Here is a 26,572-nt window from a genome sequence, read left to right as displayed (position 1 = left end):
CTATAGCCATCTTACCCATGTAACTGTCCAAATGCTTTTTGAAAGACAAAATTGTACCCGCCTCTACTACTGCCTCTGGCAGCTCGTTCCAGACACTCACCACCCTTTGAGTGAAAAAATTGCCCCTCTGGACCTTTTTGTATCTCTCCCCTCTCACCTTAAATCTATGTCCCCTCGTTATAGACTCCCCTACCTTTGGGAAAAGATTTTGACTATCTACCTTATCTATGCCCCTCATTATTTTATAGACTTCTATAAGATCACCCCTAAACCTCCTATTCTCCAGGGAAAAAAGTCTCAGCCTATCCAACCTCTTCCTATAAGTCAAACCATCAAGTCCCGGTAGCATCCTAGTAAATCTTTTCTGCACTCTTTCTAGTTTAATAATATCCTTTCTATAATAGGGTGACCAGAACTGTACACAGTATTCCAAGTGTAGCCTTACTAATGTCTTGTACAACTTCAACAAGACATCCCAACTCCTGTATTCAATGTTCTGACCAATGATGTGGAGATGCCGGTGATGGACTGGGGTTGACAATTGTAAACAATTTTACAACACCAAGTTATAGTCCAGCAATTTTATTTTAAATTCACAAGCTTTCGGAGGCTACCTCCTTCCTCAGGTGAACGATGTGGAAATATGACCAATGAAACCAAGCATGCCGAATGCCTTCTTCACCACCCTATCCACCTGTGACTCCACTTTCAAGGAGCTATGAACCTGTACTCCTGGATCTCTTTGTTCTATAACTCTCCCCAACGCCCTACCATTAACGGAGTAGGTCCTGGTACTTGGAAAGCACACTGATGTTATAACGTGTCGTACCACAGAATGCTAGAATGCAGTTTATCAGCACGCTTCCACCTTTGCAATGCTCTCCGTTAGCCTCTAGAATGGGAAGAATGGAGGTGAGGCACTTCATGTTACTCTCTTGCACCTAACGTTTGATGAGAGTGGAACGTGGTAGCCTGGGATCTTGTTGCCTGCCAGCCTTGTCACGCGGGTATGGGGTGTGCTGGAGAGAACTTCAGAAATATTTCTCTCTTTAAGGTCTGCAATTAATGCACTAAAAGGAAGAATGGAAGGAAAATTTATTCCACTTGTGACGAGTATCTTTAACTTGTTACAATCACGAGTTATCACATCTGCCACACTCTTGAAATGAGCTAATTATTACTATTAACCTTTCAGCGTTCATTGAATGTACTAACATTTCACACTGTAAATGTACCCATTTGATTATCCATTGTGTGTTCCTCTGAAAATTGTGCTATCTGCCAATTATAATACAAAAGAGAGAGGCTCGCACATACATAGCGCTTTCCCACATCTCTCGAGAAACATCTCGAGGCGCTTCACATTTGGAAGTGTAGTCTCTGTTGTGTGGGCAGCCAATTTGAATAGGAAGATCCCACAAGCAGCAATTAAGTGAATGACCAGTTAATGTGTTTTTGATGGTATTGGTTGAGGAAAAGATGCTGGTCAGGGCAGCGGGAGAACTCCATTCTCCTCTTCAAGTAAGGAATCTTACAACACCAGGTTATAGTCCAACAGTTTTATTTGAAAATCACAAGCTTTCGGAGATTATCTCCTTCGTCAGGTGAGTGAGTGAATGAGAGGTTCTCAAATCGCATATCTTATATTAGGCTGGGACACGATCACACCAATCAAAAGGCGTCGTTGGTGTTCAGACAGGTTAGCCACGGAAAACAGTAGGTCCCAGTATACTGAATACACAATGTGTCAAATTACACAGACAAAGAGAGAAAGAGACCCGAAAGGCAGAGAGAGAGAGAGAGAATGTCCAGTTGAATTAAAACAGATAACTTTTTTTTCCCTGCTGGTGGGGTTACGTGTAGCGTGACATGAACCCAAGATCCCGGTTGAGGCCGTCCTCATGGGTGCGGAACTTGGCTATCAATTTCTGCTCGACGATTTTGCGTTGTCGTGTGTCTCGAAGGCCGCCTTGCAGAACGCTTACCCGAAGATCGGTGGACGAATGTCCCTGACTGCTAAAGTGTTCCCCGACTGGGAGGGAACCCTCCTGTCTGGCGATTGTTGCGCGGTGTCCGTTCATCCGTTGTCGCAGTGTCTGCATGGTCTCGCCAATGTACCATGCTCCGGGGCATCCTTTCCTGCAACGTATGAGGTGGACAACGTTGGCCGAGTCACCGGAGTATGAACCATGTACCTGGTGGGTGGTGTCCTCTTCAAGTAATAACACGGGATCACTTACAACCACCTGAAGAGGCACGCGGTTTAACAACTCCCAAAGATGCAGCAGTTCCTAATTACTTCACAGCCAACCCCGATTTGCGAGCTCAAATCCTGGAGTGCGGCTTGAAGCCACAACCTTCTGACTCGGGCAAGAGTGGTACCTCTGAACCGAGCTGACATCCAGATCAACAAAAAACGAAACCAACACACATCCCTAGGCCAAGATGCCTGCAGCGCTTTTATTATTACTTGTTCATCATGTGCTGCCATCACATCTGTAGCCCTGCCACGTGCTCCCCAATCTGTAAATAGCGCCGCATCATAGACATGTTTGGAAATGTTGGAAGGATACACTCGGCAAATGTTAGCACATGTCCAATATCACTTTCAGCAGTCGAGTCGATGTCTGCTTTTCAGCCAGTGCTATCCAGCAGTTTATTGATGGTTTTTTAAAAGTCTTTGTTGCTTTTCAGGCTTACAATTAGCGTAATTGAAGTAAATGGATTCATACCGACAATAGCTTCATGATGGGTGCTTTCCACAGAGTAACCAGGAGGGCGAGATCTGCATGGTTGACGGCTCCTTTTACTGAGTACAGGTTTTAAGTGGACTGTTGTTGTCTAAAGTATAATTTTACCTTATTCTTCTATAAAAGGCAAGCTCCCAGCGCCCAAATTTCTGGTAATCGTGTTTGCAATGCTGTTGCAGAATGATTAGCATATCGAAAAGACAGCCCGTGTCATGATTCAGAGCAGGTGTGGGGGCACTTGGAAATGCATACAACTTGGCTTTGTGCTTCACAACCCTGAAGGATAAAAGGCACCATCACAAAGTTTACACTGGAGCTGATCCAGGGTAACCAAGATCTCTTCCTGCTGCTTAGTTTGTTTGCAATAGCACTTACATTGTACAGGATAATAGTTCCAATTCTAAAGCTGTTGTTGTGAATTCTTTTGCTTTAACTGCACTAATTGTAATATGGTGCAGAAAATAATCAGTAAGGCTAATGGAATGCTGGCCTTTATATCCAGAGTACAAGGGGGCAGAAGTTATGCTGCAGCTATACAAAACCCTGGTTAGACCGCACCTGGAGTACTGTGAGCAGTTCTGGGCACCGCACCTTCGGAAGGACGTATTGACCTTGGAGGGAGTGCAGCGTAGGTTTACTAGAATGATGCCCGGACTTCAAGGGTTAAGTTACGAGGAGAGATTACACAAATTGGGGTTGTATTCTCTGGAGTTTCGAAGGTTAAGGGGTGATCTGATCGAAGTTTATAAGATATTAAGGGGAACGGATAGGGTGGATAGAGAGAAACTATTTCCGCTGGTTGGGGATTCTAGGAGTAGGGGGCACAGTCTCAAGATTAGAGCCAGACCTTTCAGGAGCGAGATTAGAAAACATTTCTGCACACAAAGGGTGGTAGAAGTTTGGAACTCTCTTCCGCAAACGGCAATTGATACTAGCTCAATTGCTAAATTTAAATGTGAGATAGATAGCTTTTTGGCAACCAAAGGTATTAAGGGATATGGGCCAAAGGCGGGTATATGGAGTTAGATCACAGATCAGCCATGATCTTATCAAATGGCGGAGCAGGCACGAGGGGCTGAATGGCCTACTCCTGTTCCTATGCTTACAGCCACATATAACGAAACACCTGTGGTCTCAAATCCTGTGTTGCAGGATTTGTGGGATTATAAGGTAGGGTAAGGTCAGTTGTATTTTGTTAATCCTCCCTTTAAAATATTGCGCCCATTTGTTATCACAGTGCAATATGATTTGTTCATTCACTCAAGCTAACGAGGCTAAATATTCCAAATAATTCAACAAAGTCAAGGATTCAGCTGTTGCAGTGGGGATTTTTAATCTTTTTTTTTCAATAGATCGCAACTCAAATATCTCGGAATATATTGGAGACGCAGACCCTGTCCCTCTCTGAGGCCAGATCCAATCCCCACCGTTGCCCATTGGTGGACTTTAAGCTCCTTATACAGCTGTGCCATTTGACATGTTTCAGACACACAAGAATTTGTGTGACTGCTGCAGCTGTCTGTTCTATCATCCCTTTCGGATGAGAAGAGGGCCCGATGTGACCGGGCAGCACTATCGCAGAAAATAGACTCTGTTGCGGAGACAAGAGGGGAAAGAGCGAGCTTGTTGTGAGGGGGGGGGGGGGTGGGGGAAGGGGAGGTGCTGCCGTGTGTGAATTTTTCCCTATAAGTCGCTGCCAAGGCTGTCAGTCAGCAAGAGAAGGATGGGACCACCCAGCACAGGGCGGGGGCGGGGGGTTTGTCGAGGGTCTGGGTGGAGATTTCAACCTCGACGTCCGAGAAATACTAGGGGTTGGGGATATAGGCAGTGAGGTCTGGACCCAGTGTGGCCGTAGCTGGAGGTTGGTTGATGAGGGACATGTGGGACAAGGTGCTTTGGCCTCGAGTACTATACCCCCGGTTATATTTTATCCCCCGGCAATACTGCAGCACTTCACTAGTGTGCTATATACCCGTACCCCATGGTCTTTGCTGAGTCATCGGGTGGGGGTGGGAGCACCAATGATGGAGATTCCCTTCTTGATTATCAAGCACTCGAGGTGAGGCATTAACAACATCTTTGTAAGTATCCGGAGGCTCAGCCACCTGCAGAAAGAAACTGGGGGAATAAATTAATGCCTGCGTCTATTGGCAATACAATCTTTACAGGGTTTCTGATTTTTTTTTAAAAAAAGCTTGTAAATGGTCATGTAATTGAAATGGAGTTCTGTTGCTTCAGAATTTTTGTTCCAGTCCTGTTACTATTTATAAAACTCTATATTTATAGATGGCGACAAACCCAGATTGTTTTGTTTCAGGTTATCCTCCAGACTAGACTATTCCAATGCTCTCGTGGCTGGCCTGCCACCTTGCACCCTCTGTAAATTTGAGCTCGTCCAATACTCTGGCTGTATCCTAACTCGCACCATGTCCCCATTCCCCATCACTCCCTGTGCTTGCTGACCTACGTTGGTTCCTGGTCTGGGAACGCCTCACTTTTAAAATTCTCATCCTTGTTTTCAAATGCATGCAAGGCCTCGCCCCCCCCCCCCCTCCCGACCTCTGAAACCTCCTCCAGCCCGACAACCCTCCGAGATCTCTGCGCTCCTCCAATTCTGGCCCCTCGCGCATCCCCAATTTTAATCGTTCCACCATTGGCGGCCGTGCCTTCAGCTGCCTGGGCCCTAAGCTCTGGAATTCCCTCCCTAAACCTCTCCGCCTCTCTCTCTCCTCCTATAAGACGCTCCTTAAAACCTGCCTCTTTGACCAAGCTTTTGGTCACCTGTCCTAATATCTCCTTACGTGGCTCGATGTCACATTTTGCCTGATAATCGCTCTGGTCAAGCGCCTTGAGACGTTTCACTACGTTAAAAGCGCTATATAAATGCAGGTTGTTGTTAACTTTATAATCGCTGTCATTTGTATCTGGGTGAGACGCAGGTGTTGCGCACTCAAATGCTATGAAAACAATGTGTGGCGATGTGCAAATTTTCGATTCTATTATGATTTGTTAAGACACTGCCTCTTTGTAAAATTTCTTTGCAGTCCGAGCCTGCAGCAGATGATCCACGGGTGCTGTGTATTATTCAGGACACCACCAACGCCAAGACAGTCACTCAGCGGCTCACCCTAAACCTTCCTGCATCAACTCCACTCAAACGGCTGTTCGATGACGTCTCGTCTAAAGCGGGCTATGTCAACGGCACCTTCGAGTTAGTCTGGAGCAATGGCCTGAACAACGCTGACCAGGTGACCAGGGAAATAACCGTAGTCCTTGGAATAGAGGCGTCCAAACCTTTTTTTTTTTTTGGTTGCGCTCGGTGTATCGTGGGGCCCAGTGGGACAGACACGGTACAAAGGGATCTGGGGGGTCCCAGTGCAAGAAAATCAAAAAGTTGGTATGCAGGTGCAGCAGGTGATCAAGAAGGCCAACGGAATGTTGGCTTTTATTGCTAGGGGGATAGAATATAAAAACTAGGAGGTATTGCTGCAGTTATATAAGGTATTGGTGAGACCGCACCTGGAATACTGCACACAGTTTTGGTCTCCATACTTAAGAAAAGACATACTTGCTCTCGAGGCAGTACAAAGAAGGTTCACTCGGTTAATCCCGGGGATGAGGGGGCGGACATATGAGGAGAGGTTGAGTAGATTGGGACTCTACTCATTGGAGTTCAGAAGAATGAGAGGCGATCTTATTGAAACATATAAGATTGTGAAGGGTCTTGATCGGGTGGATGCAGTAAGGATGTTCCCAAAGATGGGTGAAACTAGAACTAGGGGGCATAATCTTAGAATAAGGGGCTGCTCTTTCAAAACTGAGATGAGGAGAAACTTCTTCACTCAGAGGGTGGTCGGTCTGTGGAATTTGCTGCCCCAGGAAGCTGTGGAAGCTACATCATTAGATAAATTTAAAACAGAAATAGACAGTTTCCTAGAAGTAAAGGGAATTTGGGGTTATGGGGAGCGGGCAGGAAATTGGACATGAAGCTGAGTTCGGATCGGTCAATGCCCTGTGGGTGGCGGAGAGGGCCCAGGGGCTATGTGGCCGGGTCCTGCTCCGACTTCTTGTGTTCTTTAGATTTGTGGTTGGGATCAGATCAGCCATGATCTTATTGAATGGCGGAGCAGGCTCGAGGGGCCGATTGGCCTACTCCTGCTCCAATTTCTTATGTTCTTATGTTCTAATGAGGAAACATGAGTGAAATTCAAAGCCAGCAAACAGGCAGAGTAGGGAATACAGGCTCAAATTGGAACTGTCTTACGGGGCCTTTGCGAGCTGATAGCCACGGTTGTGCATACCTCACCCTTTTAGAATATTATTTCCACAGCAGGGTAATAAACCCTTCACCTTCAGTTTTTCTGTTTGCTTTAAGATGCAGTGCTTTCTGACTGATCTTGCCCCTCTGTATCTTTGTTTGCGGTCTGTATCATCGCAGGCCCTACCATTTTGCCCGTTTCTCTTGCAGTACCCTTTGAGGCACATGAAGCCTAAGGATGAACTTACCTCTTTCCACTTAAAAGCTTTTCTTGCTGGAATTTCTGAAGGACACTGGGTCTTTGTTTTCAAAAGCCTGCAAGTTTTATCCCGTGTGTGTGGCAAGTTGTTTTGTAGTAAAACGAACTCACCGCGCTTACTTTTCTCTCTCATGAAATCTTAATGTGTTTTTTTTTTACATTCCTCTCATTTTTATGATTGCTCCTTTTATATCCTAGCTCTATTTTTCATTCTTTCCTATATATCTCTCTTTCTCACTTTCTCTATCTCTTCCCTGATACAGTGGCTGCGATTTAGTGATGAAGTAAGCAATGGCTCCAGTTATGACACTCCTACAAGCAGCTGTCCATGGGAAACCTTCCCCATGTCTCGTTTTCCTCAAGGCTCTTATGAACTTTGGACGGGAGCATGTTGGGAGGATGTGGCTTGTGAGCTGAAAGTTGGCACAGGCAGGGTGGGACCTCATTCTTCTAGGTTCCTTTCCTCTACAAGGCTGCAAGACCCTAACATCTCCACTCAATACTGCCAGCCTTGACCCCTACTCCCTCCCCAGTACTGCTGCACCCCCAGGGTCCCTCTCACCAACACTTTCCTTGCCCCCAGACATTCATATCACCTCTTTACTGCTCACAAACTCCTAAACTGCATTCCCAGTGTTGCCTGATCCCAGCACCACCTTCCCCCCACCACACCCCGCTCCCCAATGATCCTCAATCCCACGAGCCCCCTCCCAGTAATCCCAAATCTCAGCACTTGCCTCAGTGGAGGATTGCCTCCACACACTGTGTGGTAAAATTGTGAATTGATTCTTTTCAAATCGGTTTACAATTCTGTTGCATATAGCTCCAGAACGAGCCGCGCCTCAAGCCAAGCTGTTCCGGTGCAGCTAAAACACTGGCATCTACCCGACAATGTGGAAAATTGCCCAGTTATGTCCTGTCCACAAAAAGCAGGACAAATCCAATCCGGCCAATTACCGCCCCATCAGTCTACTCTCAATCATCAGCAAAGTGATGGAAGGTGTCGTTGACAGTGCTATCAAGCGGCACTTACTCACCGATAACCTGCTCACCGATGCTCGGTTTGGGTTCCGCCAGAACCACTCGGCTCCAGACCTCATTACAGCCTTGGTCCAAACATGGACAAAAGAGCTGAATTCCAGAGGTGAGGTGAGAATGGACTGGACTTGACATCAAGGCAGCATTTGACCGAGTGTGGCACCAAGGAGCCCTAATAAAATTGAAGTCAATGGGAATCAGGGGGAAAACTCTCCAGTGGCTGGAGTCATACCTAGCACAAAGGAAGATGGTAGTGGTTGTTGGAGGCCAACCATCTCAGCCCCAGGGCATTGCTGCAGGAGTTCCTCAAGGCAGTGTCCTAGGCCCAACCATCTTCAGCTGCTTCATCAATGACCTTCCCTCCATCATAAGGTTAGAAATGGGGATGTTCGCTGATGATTGCACAGTGTTCAGTTCCATTCGCAACCCCTCAGATAATGAAGCAGTCCGTACCCGCATGCAGCAAGACCTGGACAACGTCCAGGCTTGGGCTGATAAGTGGCAAGTAACATTCGCGCCAGATAAGTGCCAGGCAATGACCATCTCCAACAAGAGAGAGTCCAACCACCTCCCCTTGACATTCAACGGCATTACCATCGCCGAATCCCCCACCATCAACATCCTGGGGGTCACCATTGACCAGAAACTTAACTGGACCAGCCATATAAATACTGTGGCTACGAGAGCAGGTCAGAGGCTGGGTATTCTGTGGCAAGTGACTCACCTCCTGACTCCCCAAAGCCTTTCCACCATCTACAAGGCACAAGTCAGGAGTGTGATGGAATACTCTCCACTTGCCTGGATGAGTGCAGCTCCAACAACACTCAAGAAACTCGACACCATCCAGGACAAAGCAGCCCGCTTGATTGGCACCCCATCCACCACCATAAACATTCACTCCCTTCACCACCGGCGCACAGTGGCTGCAGTGTGTACCATCCACAGGATGCACTGCAGCAACTCGCCAAGGCTTCTTCGACAGCACCTCCCAAACCCGCGACCTCTACCACCTAGAAGGACAAGAGCAGCGGGCACATGGGAACAACACCACCTGCGCGTTCCCCTCCAAATCACACACCATCCTGACTTGGAAATATATCGGCCGTTCCTTCATCGTCGCTGGGTCAAATTCCTGGAACTCCCTTCCTAACAGCAGTGTGGGAGAACCTTCACCACACGGACTGCAGCGGTTCAAGAAGGCGGCTCACCACCACCTTCTCAAGGGCAATTAGGGATGGGCATTAAATGCCGGCCTCGCCAGCGACACCCACATCCCATGAACGAATTTTTAAAAAAGCTCAAAGAAAATATCCCCCCCCCCCCCCCCACCAAAGTCGTCGTCACCCCCTAAGGGAGCACTGCAGATTTGGTCAGACAGCTTAGTTAAGACCTAACTAAGAAGACGCTGTTCAGTCGTCCTGTTTTTTGTCATATTTCTAGAAATTGAAGAGTACATTGTTCTCTTTCTGAATGTGTAACATTCTCATTTGAAATGCAAAATTGAATTAAATATTGAATGAACTTCTGATATTACAAGTTTTGTTAATGAACAAGATCATTAGTAATGGTTTCGTTCGCAAATATTTATAAGGATTTTTTTTAAAACGTGGTTTTGTAAAATGTACCAGACTCTGATATAAAACTAATAATCTGCATTTTTCTGGTGAAGCAGTTGTTTAAAGCACGTCTTGTAACTGGTAATTGTTCCTAATTTGAAGAACACGAGTCGTGAGTAATGTAACAAAAAAATTACAGTCTGCTCTTAATTCAAAGTTGCTTAATTGGTATTATCTGTTGACTTGAACTGAAATTGTACAAAAAACACTTCCCGAAGAAAAGGATTGAAAATTTGTTGCTTAATTAAAACCTCTTGATTGAAATGTTTCCTGACCAGTGAAATCTGCTGCTTAATTCAACTCAAATTCAGAAGCAATTCATAAACTGAGTATTTGCAAAATGACTGAATTTTGCAGCTGGTACGGTGCTGAAATTTGTCACATGTATTTCAATAATTGCGTTACTGTTTTAGGATGGGTTTTTGTTTAATGTTCCTGCAGTGTTTTGGTGTACTGTTTCCTTAAAATCACTTAATTCGAACTATTGGATAATGTACATTTTTTCTTTCCCCCCAGCAACAAACTACTTTGAATTAACAGGAATAGACTGTACTGTCGACAGACAAATGAAAAAAAAATTCTTTACAACTTCCAAAATATTTTGGAGTTCTGTGAATAACAAATAGGATCTTTACAATATATGAGAATAGTACAGAAGTACAGTTCTTTGAGGATATAACATATAGGGTGGATAAAGGGGAACCAGTGGACGTAGTGTATTTAGACTTCCAGAAGGCAATCGACAAGGTGCCACATAAAAGATTATTGCTCAAGATAAAGAATCACTGGATTGGGGGTAATATTCTGGCATGGGTGGAGGATTGGTTATCTAACAGGAAGCAGAGAGTTGGGATAAATGGTACATTCTCGGACTGGCAACCAGTAGCCAGTGGTGTTCCGCAGGGGTCGGTGCTGGGTCCCCAACTCTTTACAATCTATATTAACGATTTGGAGGAGGGGACCGAGTGTAACATATCAAAGTTTGCAGATGATACAAAGGTGGGAGGGAAAGTAGAGAGTGAGGAGGACATAAAAAACCTACAAGGGGATATAGACAGGCTGGGTGAGTGGGCGGAGATTTGGCAGATGCAATACAATATTGGAAAATGTGAGGTTATGCACTTTGGCAGGAAAAATCGGAGAGCAAGTTATTATCTTAATGGCGAGAAACTGGAAAGTACTGCAGTACAAAGGGATCTGGGGGTCCTAGTGCAAGAAAATCAAAAAGTTAGTTTGCAGGTGCAGCAGGTGATCAAGAAGGCCAACGGAATGTTGGCTTTTATTGCTAGGGGGATAGAATATAAAAACAGGGAGGTATTGCTGCAGTTATATAAGGTATTGGTGAGACCGCACCTGGAATACTGCATACAGTTTTGGTGTCCATACTTAAGAAAAGACATACTTGCTCTCGAGGCAGTACAAAGAAGGTTCACTCGGTTAATCCCGGGGATGAGGGGGCGGACATATGAGGAGAGGTTGAGTAGGTTGGGACTCTACTCATTCGAGTTCAGAAGAATGAGAGGCGATCTTATTGAAACATATAAGATTGTGAAGGGGCTTGATCGGGTGGATGCGGTAAGGATGTTCCCAAGGATGGGTGAAACTAGAACGAGGGGGCATAATCTTAGAATAAGGGGCTGCTCTTTCAAAACTGAGATGAGGAGAAACTTCTTCACTCAGAGGGTGGTAGGTCTGTGGAATTTGCTGCCCCAGGAAGCTGTGGAAGCTACATCATGAAATAAATTTAAAACAGAAATGGACAGTTTCCTAGAAGTAAAGGGAATTAGGGGTTACGGGGAGCGGGCAGGAAATTGGACATGAATTTAGATTTGAGGTTAGGATCAGATCAGCCATGATCTTATTGAATGGCGGAGCAGGCTCGAGGGGCTGATTGGCCTACTCCTGCTCCTATTTCTTATGTTCTTATGTAAATCCTTTTGCACAAAAGTTAGCACCATAATTTGTAGCTCGCCATAGTTTAAAATTTTCTTGACACCACCAAAGTCACTTCAGGGTAAACTTTATTTTGTCCTGTTTCAGAGCCCCCTGGATTACTCTAGTGAAAAATCTCTCACTGATGCTGGATTTGAACCAGGAAAGAAAAACTTCCTTCATCTTACAGATAAAGATGGTGAACAGCCCCAGCTCGCATCGGTAGGTTGACTCACCCTTTAACTAAAGCTCAATTCTAATCATAGCTGACTAACGTTTAGAATTTCGTTCGGTGTTCCAGTTACGGTAGGCTCCTCTCCAAAAAAAAACTGTCTTTATGTAATTCGAGTTTTTGTGACGACTCTGCTAATACAAACGAGTAAACCATGCAAGCACTTCAAAGTATTTGTTGTCTGTGTAGTGCTTTGAGTGCTGGAGAGATCAATGAGGCATTATACAAAATGCAAGCCTTGCCCATATCTCTCAAACCATGTGAGTTGTTTTGAGCTCGGGTACATTGTTAAAGATTGCGTGTGGCGGAGGAAGAGACCGGGAAGAGAAGATCTAAGGGAATATGGGCCAAAGGAGCAAGATCACAGATCAGCCGTGATCTTATCAAATGGCGGAGCAGGCACGAGGGGCTGAATGGCCTACTCCTGTTCCTTTGTTCCTATTTGGAAGATGCTGTTACCTCGAATACCCAAATTATGGGGGAAAAAAAACCCCACCAGAACAACAAGAAAGTGTAGCTTTTGGTTTGAGGCATGGGATTTATAACTAGGGATTTATAACTAGCGCTTTACGTAGTCCGAGATCTCTGCGCTCCTCCAATTCTGGCCTCTTGCGCATCCCCAACTTTCTTCGCTCCTCCATTGGCGGCCGTGCCTTCAGCTGTCTAAACCCTAAGCTCTGGAATTCCCTTCCTCAAACCCTTCTCTCCTCCTTTAAGACGCTCCTTCAGACCTACCTCTTTGACCAAGCTTTTGGTCACCTGTCCTAATGTCTCCTTATGTGGTTCGTTGTCAAATTTTTGTTTGATTGCGCCCCTGTGAAGCACCTTGAGATGTTCTACTACGTTAAAGGCGCTGTATAAATGCAAGATGTGGTTAGTCCTCTTGGCATCAAACCTACTTCATTAAAACTGGTACTGATCTGTTCATCTGTCTGGAGAACAAAGACGTACCTGATACAAGACAGGAACTTTACTTCTGAATTACTGCCTTATGTTTTAAAATATTCATGAATTATCAAATGGTAAAATGTTGTAAAAACTGAACATTACTTGAAATTCGGTGGATTACAAAGAGAAAAATCAATCTCCTTCAGTTTGATTTTATGCATGATGGGTTTACTTTCTGTAATTTAATTATTGCTGTACACCCTCTTTACATATGTTTCATCATCGATAGTCTTAATCATTTGTAGGCCAATAGGAAGGTGCATCACCTGAGTGTGCTATATCTCCACAGGACGAGTCTGGGACAGCAGAAAGCAGTGGCCATGATGACAGTGGTCAGGAAAGGATTATTGGTCCTCAACTGAGGGAAAGCACCGTAGGGTGCGGAGAGTACAGCAGTCCCAGCAACTCGTACTCTCCCATCCTGGGAAAGTCAGAAACTGGTGAGTAATGGTCAGTGAGTGTCCTCTGACTTCTTTCACAGTAAGTTTCTCTCTTTGCATCGCCGCAGTGTTTTTTTTGAAAAGTTACTTACTCAAAAGAAATTTGCAAAAAAAGTGTGAATATTTAAATGAATTGAAGAGCATTTCTGATTAGATGAAAATCCTGCTTAAAATCGTATGTTTTCATTGAGACATGGAGGGGGTGGACATATGAGGAGAGGTTGAGTAGATTGGGACTCTACTCATTGGAGTTCAGAAGAATGAGAGGCGATCTTATTGAAACATATAAGATTGTGAAGGGGCTTGATCGGGTGGATGCGGTAAGGATGTTCCCAAGGGTGGGTGAAACTAGAACTAGGGGGCATCATCTTAGAATAAGGGGCTGCTCTTTCAAAACTGAGATGAGGAGAAACTTCTTCACTCAGAGGGTAGTAGGTCTGTGGAATTTGCTACCCCAGGAAGCTGTGGAAGCTACATCATTAAATAAATTTAAAACAGAAATAGACAGTTTCCTCGAAGTAAAGGGAATTAGGGGTTACGGGGAGCGGGCAGGAAATTGGACATGAATTTAGATTTGAGATTAGGATCAGATCAGCCATGATCTTATTGAATGGTGGAGCAGGCTCGAGGGGCCGATTGGCCTACTCCTGCTCCTATTTCTTATGTTCTTTATGTACCCATAGCAATCTGGATATGGATTCTCTTAGAAACCTTGTGTTCTCATGTGTGATTCACTCATTAAAGACCCCTTTTCTTAGTGCTTAGGCTGTTAAATATTTTACCTCGTTATCACTGGGTCTCCTGCCTCATTGTCACGTGGTCTGTTTCCTAGTAAGGTGATTGTTCATTTAAATTTATCTGTGTTTATTATGGAAGACTCTTTATTTTTAAAACTTCCTTCAAATGAATATATGTCATTCAGTCAGCATCTGTGGAGAAAGAAACAAGGTTAACGTTTCAGGTTGATGGCTTTTCGGGGTCCAATTCTGATGAAGGGTCTTCGACCTGAAACCATTAACTCTGTTTTTCCACAGACGCTGCCTGACTTGCTGAGTATTTCCAGCGTTTTCTGTTTTTATTTCAGATTTCCAGCATCCGCAGTGTTTTGTTTTTGATAATATCATTCAGTTATTGGCGTCCTGACTGGTTCAGATAGAGTAGATAAAGAGAAACTTCCCATTGGCGGAAGGGTCAAGAACCAGAGGACACGGATTTAAGGTGATTGGCAAAAGAACCAAAGGCGACGTGAGGAAAAACCTTTTTACGCAGCGAGTGGTTATGATCTGGAATGCGTTGCCTGAAAGCATGGTGGATGCAAATTCAGTCGTGGTTTTCACAAAAGGAATTGGATAAATGTTTGAAGGGAAAAAATTTGCAGGGCAACGGGGAGAGAGCAGTGGAATGGGACTATCTGGATTGGTCTTGCAAAGAACCAGCACAGGCTTGATGGGCCAAATGGCCTCTTGTGCCGTAACGATTCTGTGATGGAGTCATAGAGTCATACAGCACGGATAGAGGCCCTTCGGCCCATCGTGTCCGCGCCGGCCATCAGCCCTGTCTACTCTAATCCCATATTCCAGCATTTGGTCCGTAGCCTTGTATGCTATGGCATTTCAAGTGCTCATCCAAATGCTTCTTGAATGTTGTGAGGGTTCCTGCCTCCACAACCCTTTCAGGCAGTGAGTTCCAGACTCCAACCACCCTCTGGGTGAAAAAGTTCTTTCTCAAATCCCCTCTAAACCTCCCGCCTTTTACCTTGAATCTATGTCCCCTTGTTATAGAACCCTCAACGAAGGGAAAAAGCTCCTTAGTATCCATCCTATCTGTGCCCCTCATAATTTTGTACACCTCAATCATGTCCCCCCTCAGCCTCCTCTGCTCCAAGGAAAACAAACCCAATCTTCCCAGTCTCTCTTCATAGCTGAAGCGCTCCAGCCCTGGTAACATCCTGGTGAATCTCCTCTGCACCCTCTCCAAAGCGATCACATCCTTCCTGTAGTGTGGCGACCAGAACTGCACACAGTACTCCAGCTGTGGCCTAACCAGTGTTTTATACAGCTCCATCATAACCTCCTTGCTCTTATATTCTATGCCTCGGCTAATAAAGGCAAGTATCCCATATGCCTTCTTTACCACCTTATCTACCTGTTCCGCCGCCTTCAGGGATCTGTGAACTTGCACACCAAGATCCCTCTGATCTGCAGTTTGCAGTTTGCAGCTTGCCAACATTGTGAGCAGGTTCTGTTGGTACTTCCTCACGGTAGCCTGATGAAAGTGATCTGTTCCTGGAGATGAGGTATCGTCACCAGAATTGTACGATTTCCCATTGCCCAAAACACAGTCCCAATTACTTCCTGCTTCTCAGTTGGTCCCTTGTCTCTTTTTTTTTTAAGTGATGTGGAGATGCTGGTGATGGACTGGGGTTGACAATTGTAAACAATTTTACAACACCAAGTTATAGTCCAGCAATTTTATTTGAAAATCACAAGCTTTCGGAGGCTTCCTCCTTCCTCAGGTGAATGTGGAAATGAAATCATAGAATAGAATCATAGAAGTTTATAACGTGGAAACAGGCCCTTCGGCCCAACATGTCCATGTCGCCCAGTTAATACCACTAAGCTAGTCCCAGTTGCCTGCACTTGGCCCATATCCCTCTATACCCATCTTACCCATGTAACTGTCCAAATGCTTTTTAAAAGACAAAATTGTACCCGCCTCTACTACTGCCTCTGGCAGCTCGTTCCAGACACTCACCACCCTTTGAGTGAAAAAATTGCCCCTCTGCACCCTTTTGTATCTCTCCCCTCTCACCTTAAATCTATGCCCCCTCATTATAGACTCCCCTACCTTTGGGAAAAGATTTTGACTATCTACCTTATCTATGCCCCTCATTATTTTATGGACTTCAAAAAGATCACCCCTAAACCTCCTACTCTCCAGGAAAAAAAGTCTCAGTCTATCCAATCTCTCCCTATAAGTCAAACCATCAAGTCCCAGTAGCATCCTAGTAAATCTTTTCTGCTCTCTTTCTAGTTTAATAATATCCTTTCTATAATAGGGTGACCAGAACTGTACACAGTATTCCAAGTGTGGCCTTACTAATGTCTTGTACAACTTCAACAAGACATCCCAACTCCTGTATTCAATGTTCTGACCAATGAAACCAAGCATGCCGAATGCCTTCTTCACCACCCTATCCACCTGTGACTCCACTTTCAAGGAGCTATGAACCTGTACTCCTAGATCTCTTTGCTCTATAACTCTCCCCAACGCCCTACCATTAACGGAGTAGGTCCTGGCCCGATTCGATCTACCAAAATGCATCACCTCACATTTATCTAAATTAAACTCCATCTGCCATTCATCGGCCCACTGGCCCAATTTATCAAGATCCCGTTGCAATCCTAGATAACCTTCTTCACTGTCCACAAATCCTCTAACCTTTCGCATTTATAAATCACAGAACAATACCTGGTATTGCCAAGGCAATCAAAGTGTTCAGACAGAGAGGTGTTACCTACAGGGCCACCGAATATACAAACAACCAAAAAAAAAAGAGGGAGAGAGGTAGAAACATCCGGAAGGAAGAAAAAGACAGCAAATGACCCGTCATATTAAAAACAGATAACTTTTGTTCACTGGTGGGGTTACGTGTAGCGTGACATGAACCCAAGATCCCGGTTGAGGCCGTCCTCATGGGTGCGGAACTTGGCTATCAATTTCTGCTCGACGATTTTGCGTTGTCGTGTGTCTCGAAGGCCGCCTTGGAGTACGCTTACCCGAAGGTCGGTGGCTGAATGTCCTTGACTGCTGAAGTGTTCCCCGACTGGGAGGGTACTCTCCTGTCTGGCGATTGTTGCGCGGTGTCCGTTCATCCGTTGTCGCAGCGTCTGCATGGTCTCGCCAATGTACCATGCTCCGGGGCATCCTTTCCTGCAATGTATGAGGTGGACAACGTTGGCCGAGTCACAGGAGTATGAACCATGCACCTGGTGGGTGGTGTCCTCTCGTGTGATTGTGGTATCTGTGTCGATGATCTGGCATGTCTTGCAGAGGTTACCGTGGCAGGGTTGTGTGGCGTCGTGGACGCTGTTCTCCTGAAAGCTGGGTAATTTGCTGCGAACGATGGTCTGTTTGAGGTTGGGTGGCTGTTTAAAGGCGAGTAGTGGAGGTGTGGGGATGGCCATGGCGAGGTGTTCGTCGTCATTGATGACATGTTGAAGGCTGCGGAGAACATGGCGTAGTTTCTCCGCTCCGGGGAAGTACTGGACGACGAAGGGTGCTCTGTTGGTTGCGTCCCGTGTTAGTCTTCTGAGGAGGCCTATGCGATTTTTCGCTGTGGCCCGTCGGAACTGTCGATTGATGAGTCGAGCGTCATATGCTGTTCTTACTAGGGCTTCTTTCAGCGTCTGTAGGTGTCCATCGTGTTCCTCCTCGTCTGAGCAGACCCTGTGTATTCGCAGGGCCTGTCCATAGGGGATGGCCTCTTTGACGTGGTTAGGGTGGAAGCTGGAAAAGTGGAGCATCGTGAGGTTGTCCGTGGGCTTGCGGTCGAGTGAGGTGCTGAGGTGCCCGTCTTTGATGGAGATTCGTGTGTCCAAGAAAGAAACTGATTCTGAGGAGTCGTCCATGGTGAGCTGGATGGAACTTGTTGATGTTATCGTGTAGTCTCTTTTAAGTGGCAGACCAGATAACCATCAGGTGTTTTTATAGTGAATCCTTCACTGGATGTATTTGACTGAACAGAACTCACTATCTTTGTTCTCTTCAAAGCAGAAACTTGCTTCATATTTTCCACCTATTACTGCCTTGATCTGAGCAGGCAGATCTCTGAGGAGAGATGAAGGTTCTACTTTGAACAGTTACTTAGATGATCGTCTGAGCCTCCTCTTGAGTATTTCTGTATTTATGCAGGCACAACAAGCAATTAGGAAGGCAAATGGCATGTTGGCCTTTATTGGGGTTGGAGTACTAGAGTAAGGAAGTCTTGCTACAGTTGTACAGGGCTTTGGTGAGACCACACCTGGAGTACTGTGTACAGTTTTGGTCTCTTTTTCTGAGGAATGATATAAGGAAGAATGGGCACCTGGTTGTTCTTCGAGTCGGCGCGGACACGATGGGCCGATTGGCCCCCCTTCTGTGCTGTATCTTTTCTATGGTTCTACTTGTCTTAGAGGCGGTGCAATGAAGGTTCGCTAGATTGATTCCTGGGATGAGAGGGTTGTCCTGTGAGGGGAGGTTGAGTAGCATGGGCCTATACTCTCTGGAGTTTAGAAGAATGAGAGGTGATCTCATTGAAACATACAAGATTCTGAGGGGGCTTGACAGGGTAGATGCTGAGAGGTTGTTTCCCCTGGCTGGAGAGCCTAGAACTAGGGGGCATAGTCGCAGGATAAGGGGTCGGCCATTTAAGACTGAGATGAGGGGGAGTTTCTTCACTCAGGGTTGTGAATCTTTGGATAGATTTTTGGACTCTAGGGGAATTAAGGGATATGGGGATTGGGCAGGAAAGTGGAGTTGAGGTCGAAGATCAGCCATGATCTGATTGAATGGCGGAGCAGGCTGGAGGGGCCGAACGGCCTACTCCTGCTCCTATTTATATTTTTATGACGATAGTGTACCGGCCTCTGTTTGGAGGAAGGCCTATTCATCTGTGACCCCATTCACCTCCCCATTCCCATCGTGGAAATCTTAGCTTAACGCTGCTCTTTGATTAAAATGAAGTTCACTGAATGTTGTAATTTATAGGGAGTAGCTATTTACTCTGATATTTCGGAAGAACTACTGAGTGCACAGTTGATTGTAGATTATTTCGGTGCCAGGATTTTCTGTGATCGTGGATAGCCAGCTGCATGTCAGTGCGATGAAGCAAGCTTCATACTTCCAACGTCTCAGAGTTGACTTTCACGGGATTCCAAGAGCAGCAATTGGAAGCTTCCTCTTAAACCTCAACGGGATCAATAAGGGCTCGCAGATTGCTGATGAAGTAAAAATGGGACAGCGCTGTTCAGAAAGCAGCATTTCTGTGCTTGAGTGATGTTCTCCTGGAGTCCCAGTTTGAACATAAGAAATAGGAGCAGGCGTAGGCCAATCGGCCCCTCGAGCCTGCTCCGCCATTCAATAAGATCATGGCTGATCTGATCCTAACCTCAAATGTAAAGAACACAAGAAGCAGGAGCAGGACCCGGCCACTCAGCCCCTGGGCCCGCTCCGCCACCCACAGGGCCTTGACCGATCCGAACTCAGCTTCATGTCCAATTTCCTGCCCGCTCACCATAACCCCTAATTCCCTTTACTTCGAGGAAACTGTCTATTTCTGTTTTAAATTTATCTAATGATGTAGCTTCCACAGCTTCCTGGGGTAGCAAATTCCACAGACCTACTACCCTCTGAGTGAAGAAGTTTCTCCTCATCTCAGTTTTGAAAGAGCAGCCCCTTATTCTAAGATTATGCCCCCTCGTTCTAGTTTCACCCATCCTTGGGAACATCCTTACTGCATCCACCCGATCAAGCCCCTTCACAACCTTATATGTTTCAATAAGATCGCCTCTCATTCTTCTGCACTCGAATGAGTAGAGTCCCAATCTACTCAACCTCTCCTCATATGTCCACCCCCTCATCCCTGGGATTAACCGAGTGAGCCTTCTTTGTACTGCCTCGAGAGCAAGTATGTCTTTTCTTAAGTATGGACACCAAAACTGTATGCAGTATTCCAGGTGCGGTCTCACCAATACCTCCCTGTTTTTATATTCTATCCCCCTCGCAATAAAAGCCAACATTCCGTTGGCCTTCTTGATCACCTGCTGCACCTGCATACTAACTTTTTGAGTATAGAAGTGGCTGTCACATACAATTAAAAAGGCAGAACTTGCATTTGTATAGCAACTTTCATTCCTTCAGGATGTCCCAAAGTGCTTCAAAGCCAATGAAGTATTTCTGAAGCACAGTCACTGCTGTGCAGACAAATCTGGCAGCCAGCTTTGCGCATAGCAATATCCCACCAACAGCACCGAGATAAATGACCAGTTACGGTGTTTTTGGCGGTGCTGGTTGAGAGATGAATGCTAGCCAGGACATGGGTGGAGAGGGAGTGTAGAACTCCCTGCTGTTCAAACAGTGCTCTGGGATCTTGCACGTCCACTTGAACAGGCAGACGGGGGGGGCCTCAGTTTAACATCTTACCCAAAAGATAACACCTCCGACAGTGCAACACTCCCTCGGCACTGCAAAGTTTAGTTAATATGGTTACGTTCTCCCACCTGTGTAAACAAGTATTCCCATATCGCATAAAATTAAATCTCGTTAAGGAATTCTTTTCTGATTATAAACTTATTTAAATCCAAATTAAGTGGGGCATGTTGAAGACTGTCCATGCCTTAAACACGCACACCCAGCCGTAGCAGAATGATGCATCATGTGACTCACCGGCTATTTTGTTTGTGAAAGGAGATGCCAGCTGTCCAAGTTCCAGCCGTCGACGTCTCCATTCAGTAATGTGACTAGAAATAGTGCCAGTAAAAGTACTGAGCAGCCACCTCTATAGCGCTCTTTGTGAATGCTGTACAGTGCAGTATGTAGAAAGGTTGACAGCATCATCTGGCGGTGGAAGGGTTTTGTTGCATGTGATTATAAAATAAGATTTCCTCTCCCCAGAGTTTAAGGATTTTTTAAATATCTGTTGACCAGCCCATCAGATAATTGCAGGCAGGCGTGTTCGTCCAATTTTTGGCTGTTGGGACTCAAGAGAAAAAGTCAATATCATCTTTTTATCCATGGATATGTTTTACCTTCACCCATTCCAATGGCCTTGCATTCCCGATGAGGGAGCACTGATTTGCTCGTAAATAGTTTATGCCCTGATGCCTGAGCTATTAACGGGTACGTCCGGAGATATTTTGGAATTAGGCACCTGTGTGAATCTGCTGAAGTGGCAAACCTGGCACGATGTCGAACTGTGACTTTATTAAAATTGATTAAATTGTGCGTTTGAAGTCGTCAAAGCGGAAGGGATGCCTGGGTAGGGATGCAAATTTCCATCAAATTCCTCCCCGCGTGCTCCTGTCCTCACGTCAGCGTGAGTAGTTCCTGGTTCTAAATAACTTTGTTATTCAAGGTTATTTTTGTTTTCAGCGAGATTGACATTTTGCACCTCGGGGCTCCCTGCTGTGGAGACATGTGTTACAGAGAAGGTCTCTGTATGCCCTGGAGAGGCACTATTTATATTGGTGCAAGGTAGTGCTATCGGGAGTCGAGAAGATTCTTTCCAGATGCCAGCAGCTGCATATTTAGCTGGCAGATGACGTCCCAGGATTGGGCAGCTCTGAAATGACAATCAGTGCAAAAGGTATAGAGGGTGCAGAATTTTTAAATTGTGTTCAGAAGAACTTTTTTAGCCAGTATGTAGCAAGCCCAACATGAGGCGGGGGGGGTGGCGTGGGGGTGCAGCTCTGGATTTAGTTTTAGGGAACGAATCTGGGCAGGTGGAAGGAGTATCAGTGGGAGAGTATTTTGGTGGTAGTGATCGTAATTCAGTTAGATTTAGCATAGTTATGGAAAAGGACAAAGATAGAACAGGAGTAAAAGCTCTAAATTGGGGAAAGGCCAGTTTTGCTAAGAACATAAGAACATAAGAAATTGGAGCATGAGTAGGCCAATCGGCCCCTCGAGCCTGCTCCGCCATTCAATAAGATCATGGCTGATCTGATCCCAACCACAAATCTAAAGAACACAAGAAGTCGGAGCAGGACCCGGCCACATAGCCCCTGGGCCCTCTCCGCCACCCACAGGGCATTGACCGATCCGAACTCAGCTTCATGTCCAATTTCCTGCCCGCTCCCCATAACCCCTAATTCCCTTTACTTCTAGGAAACTGTCTATTTCTGTTTTAAATTTATCTAATGATGGAGCTTCCACAGCTTCCTGGGGTAGCAAATTCCACAGACCTACCACCCTCTGAGTGAAGAAGTTTCTCCTCATCTCAGTTTTGAAAGAGCAGCCCCTTATTCTAAGATTATGCCCCCTAGTTCTAGTTTCACCCATCTTTGGGAACATCCTTACTGCATCCACCCGATCAAGACCCTTCACAATCTTATATGTTTCAATAAGATCGCCTCTCATTCTTCTGAACTCCAATGAGTAGAGTCCCAATCTACTCAACCTCTCCTCATATGTCTGCCCCCTCATCCCCGGGATTAACCGAGTGAACCTTCTTTGTACTGCCTCGAGAGCAAGTATGTCTTTTCTTAAGTATGGAGACCAAAACTGTATGCAGTATTCCAGGTGCGGTCTCACCAATACCTTATATAACTGCAGCAATACCTCCCTGTTTTTATATTCTATCCCCCTAGCAATAAAAGCCAACATTCCGTTGGCCTTCTTGACCACCTGCTGCACCTGCATACCAACTTTTTGATTTTCTTGCACCAGGACCCCCAGATCCCTTTGTACTGCAGTACTTTCCAGTCTCTCGCCATTAAGAAAATAACTTGCTCTCTGATTTTTCCTGCCAAAGTGCATAACCTCACATTTTCCAATATTATATTGCATCTGCCAAATCTCCGCCCACTCACCCAGCCTGTCTATATCCCCTTGCAGGTTTTTTATGTCCTCCTCACTCTCTACTTTCCCTCCCATCTTTGTATCATCTGCAAATTTTGATATGTTGCACTCGGTCCCCTCCTCCAAATCGTTAATATAGATTGTAAAGAGTTGGGGACCCAGCACCGACCCCTGTGGAACACCACTGGTTACTGGTTGCCAGTCCGAAAATGAACCATTTATCCCAACTCTCTGCTTCCTGTTCGATAACCAATCCTCCACCCATGCCAGAATATTACCCCCAATCCCGTGATTTTTTATCTTAAGTAATAATCTTTTATGTGGCACCTTGTCGAATGCCTTCTGGAAGTCTAAATACACTATGTCCACTGGTTCCCCTTTATCCACCCTATACGTTATATCCTCGAAGAACTCAAGCAAATTTGTCAGACATGACTTCCCCTTCATAAAGCCATGCTGACTTTGTCCTATTAAATTATGCTTATCTAAATGTTCCGTTACTGTCTCCTTAATAATAGACTCCAAAATTTTACCCACCACAGATGTTAAGCTAACTGGCCTATAATTTCCAGCCTTCTGCCTACTACCCTTTTTAAATAACGGTGTTACATTAGCAGTTTTCCAATCTGCCGGGACCTCTCCTGAGTCCAGGGAATTTTGGAAAACTATCACCAAAGCATCCACAATCCCTACTGCCACTTCCCTCAAGACCCTAGGATGGAAGCCATCAGGTCCAGGGGATTTATCCGCCTTGAGTCCCATTATTTTACTGAGTACCATCTCCTGAGTGATTTTAATCGTATTTAGCTCCTCCCCCCCGAGAGTCCCCTGTTTGTCCAGTGTTGGGATATTCTTAGTGTCCTCTACTGTAAAGACTGAGAAGTGATTTAGCAAAAGTGGACTGGAAACAGCTGCTTGAAGGTGAATCAGTGTCAGAGCAGTGGGAGGCATTCAAGGGGGAGATTCAAGGGGTTCAGAGTAAACGTTCCCACAATCTAGAGCCCCCCTGGATGACAAGGAGAAACACAGGGTAAGATAAGGCAAAAAAGGGAAGCTTATGTCAGACACCGAGAGCTCAATACTGCAGAAAGCCTAGAGGAGTATAGAAAGTTCAGGGGTGAAATTAAAAAGGAAATTAGGAAAGCAAAGCGAGGGCATGAAAAAATATTGGCAAGTAAAATTAAGGAAAATCCAAAAATGTTTAATATATACATAAAGAGCAAGAGGATAACTAAGGAAAGAGTAGGACCTATTACAGACCAAAAAGGTAACCTGTGTGTGGAGGCGGAAGATGTGGGTATGGTTCTTAATGAATATTTTGGGTCTGTCTTCACAAAAGAGGCAGACGATGCAGAGATTGTAGTTAAGGAGGAGGAGTGTGAAATATTGGATGGGAGAAACATAGTGAGAGAGGAAGTATTAAGGGGTTTAGCATCTTTGGAAAGTAGATAAATCGCCAGGCTCGGATGAAATGTATCCCAGGCTGTTAAGAGAAGCAAGGGAGGAAATAGCGGAGACTCTGAACATCATTTTCCAATCCTCTCTGGCTACAGGCATGGTGCCGGAGGATTGGAGGACTGCTAACGTTGTACCGTTGTTTAAAAAGGGAGAAAGAGATACACAGAGTAATTATAGGCCAGTCAGTCTAACCTCGCTGGTGGGCAAATTATTGAAATCAGTTCTGAGGGACAGCATAAATCGTCATTTAGAAAGGCACGGGTTAATCAAGGACAGTCAGCATGGATTTGTTAAGGGAAGGTCATGTCTGATTAACATGATTGAATTTTTTGAGCAGGTAACAAGGAGGGTCGATGAAGGTAGCACATTTGATGTAGTCTACATGGATTTTAGCAAGGCTTTTGACAAGGTCCCACATGGCAGACTGGTCGAAAAAATAAAAGCCCATGGGATCCAAGGGAGAGTGGCTAGTTGGATCCAAAATTGGCTCAGTGGCAGGAAGCAAAGGGTAATGGTTTCATGGGTGTTTTTGTGGTAGCGGGGCCCCACAAGGCTCAGTAACAGGTCCCTTGCTTTTTGTAATATATATTAATGATTTGGACTTGAATGTGGGGGGGGCTTGATAAAGAAGTTTGCAGATGATACAAAAATTGGCCGTGTGGTTGATAGTGAGGAGGAAAGCTGTAGACTGCAGGAAGCTATCAGTGGACTGGTCAGGTGGGCAGAAAAGTTTCAAATGGACTTCAATCCAGAAAAGTGTGAGGTAATGCATTTGGGGAGGGCAAACAAGGCAAGGGAGTACACAATAAATGGGAGGATACTGAGAGGTGTAGAGGAACAGAGGGACCTTGGAGTGCATGTCCACAGATCCCTGAATGTAGCAGGACAGGTAGATAAGGTGGTTAATAAGGCATACGGGATACTTTCCTTTATTATCCGAGGCATAGAATATAAGAGCAGGGCGGTTATGCTAGAACTGTACAAAACATCGGTTAGGCCACAGCTTGAGTACTGCGCACAGTTCTGGTTGTCACATTACAGGAAAGATGTGACTGCACTCGAGAGGGTGCAGAGGAGATTTTCGAGGATGCTGCCAGGGCTGGAGAATTTTAGCCATGGGGAAAGATTGGATAGGCTGGGGTTGTTTCCTTTGGAACAAAGGAGGCTGAGGGGAGATTTAATTGAGGTGTATAAAATTATGACGGGACCAGATAGAGTGGATAGGGAGGAGCTATTTCCCTTAGAAGAGGGGTCAGTAACCAGGGGGCATAGATTTGAAGTAATTGGTAGAAGGATTAGAGGGGAGCTGAGGAGAAATTCTTTCACCCAGAGGGTGATGGGGGTCTGGAACTCACTGCCTGAAAGGGTGGAAGAGGCAGAAACCCTCAACTCATTTAAAAAGTACTTGGATGAGCACTTGAAGTGCCGTAACCCACAGGGCTACGGACCAAGTGCTGGAAAGTGGGATTAAGCTGTGTGGCTCTTTTTCGTCCGGCACGGACACGATGGGCCGAATGGCCTCCTTCTGTGCTGCAACTGTCTATGATTCCCTGACCCTCAGGCCCGTTCAGAGCACAAGCTTCCACAGAAGTCAGTGAGCTGCTCTGTAACACATGCATCCCCATAACTTGTCTCGCTGGAGTGGCTGAAGAGGGCCACGGAGGGACAATATCCCATTTGATACTTTTGGTATTTTAAAATGCAATAAATACTTCAAATTGTTGGAACTGTTTTTTTTTAAAAAGGAAAAGATGGAGTGCTTAAACAAAAGTACTGGTCCAAACTTGCCTCCTCTTAAATACAGTCTCATATGGGTTAGTACGGAAGCTGTAATTCCGATTGGAAGAAAGATATCTAGTGCCTTTCACGACTTCAGGACGCACCAAAGTGCTTTACAACCAATGAAGTACTTTTTTGAAGCGTAGTCACTGTTGCAGGAAGTGCGGCAGCCAATCTGCGCACAGCAAGATCCCACAAACAGCAATGTGATGGTGACCAAATCTTTTTTTTTAAGCGAAGCACACTTGTGTGGTCAACTTTTCAATTGTTCATAGTTGTAATTTTAGTAATAGGGATGGGCAGT

At 45.4% G+C, this 26,572-nt stretch overlaps 1 protein-coding gene across 4 annotated transcripts in view; it reads left to right on the top strand.

Annotated features, from left to right (window-relative positions):
- Window positions 1-26,572, top strand: part of usp47 (ubiquitin specific peptidase 47) — a 226,770-nt gene that overhangs the window by 83,740 nt on the left and 116,458 nt on the right. For all 4 annotated transcript variants that reach the window (XM_067994252.1, XM_067994250.1, XM_067994249.1 and 1 more), the window contains 3 exons: window positions 5,795-5,998; window positions 11,962-12,075; window positions 13,323-13,473. In XM_067994252.1, the coding sequence (XP_067850353.1) occupies window positions 5,795-5,998; window positions 11,962-12,075; window positions 13,323-13,473 (469 nt within the window). The remainder of the gene's footprint in view (window positions 1-5,794; window positions 5,999-11,961; window positions 12,076-13,322; window positions 13,474-26,572) is intronic.

This window comes from Heptranchias perlo, chromosome 12, assembly GCF_035084215.1.
Source record: "Heptranchias perlo isolate sHepPer1 chromosome 12, sHepPer1.hap1, whole genome shotgun sequence".
NCBI lineage: Eukaryota > Metazoa > Chordata > Chondrichthyes > Hexanchiformes > Hexanchidae > Heptranchias > Heptranchias perlo.
This window is presented reverse-complemented; position numbering and strand designations above follow the sequence as displayed.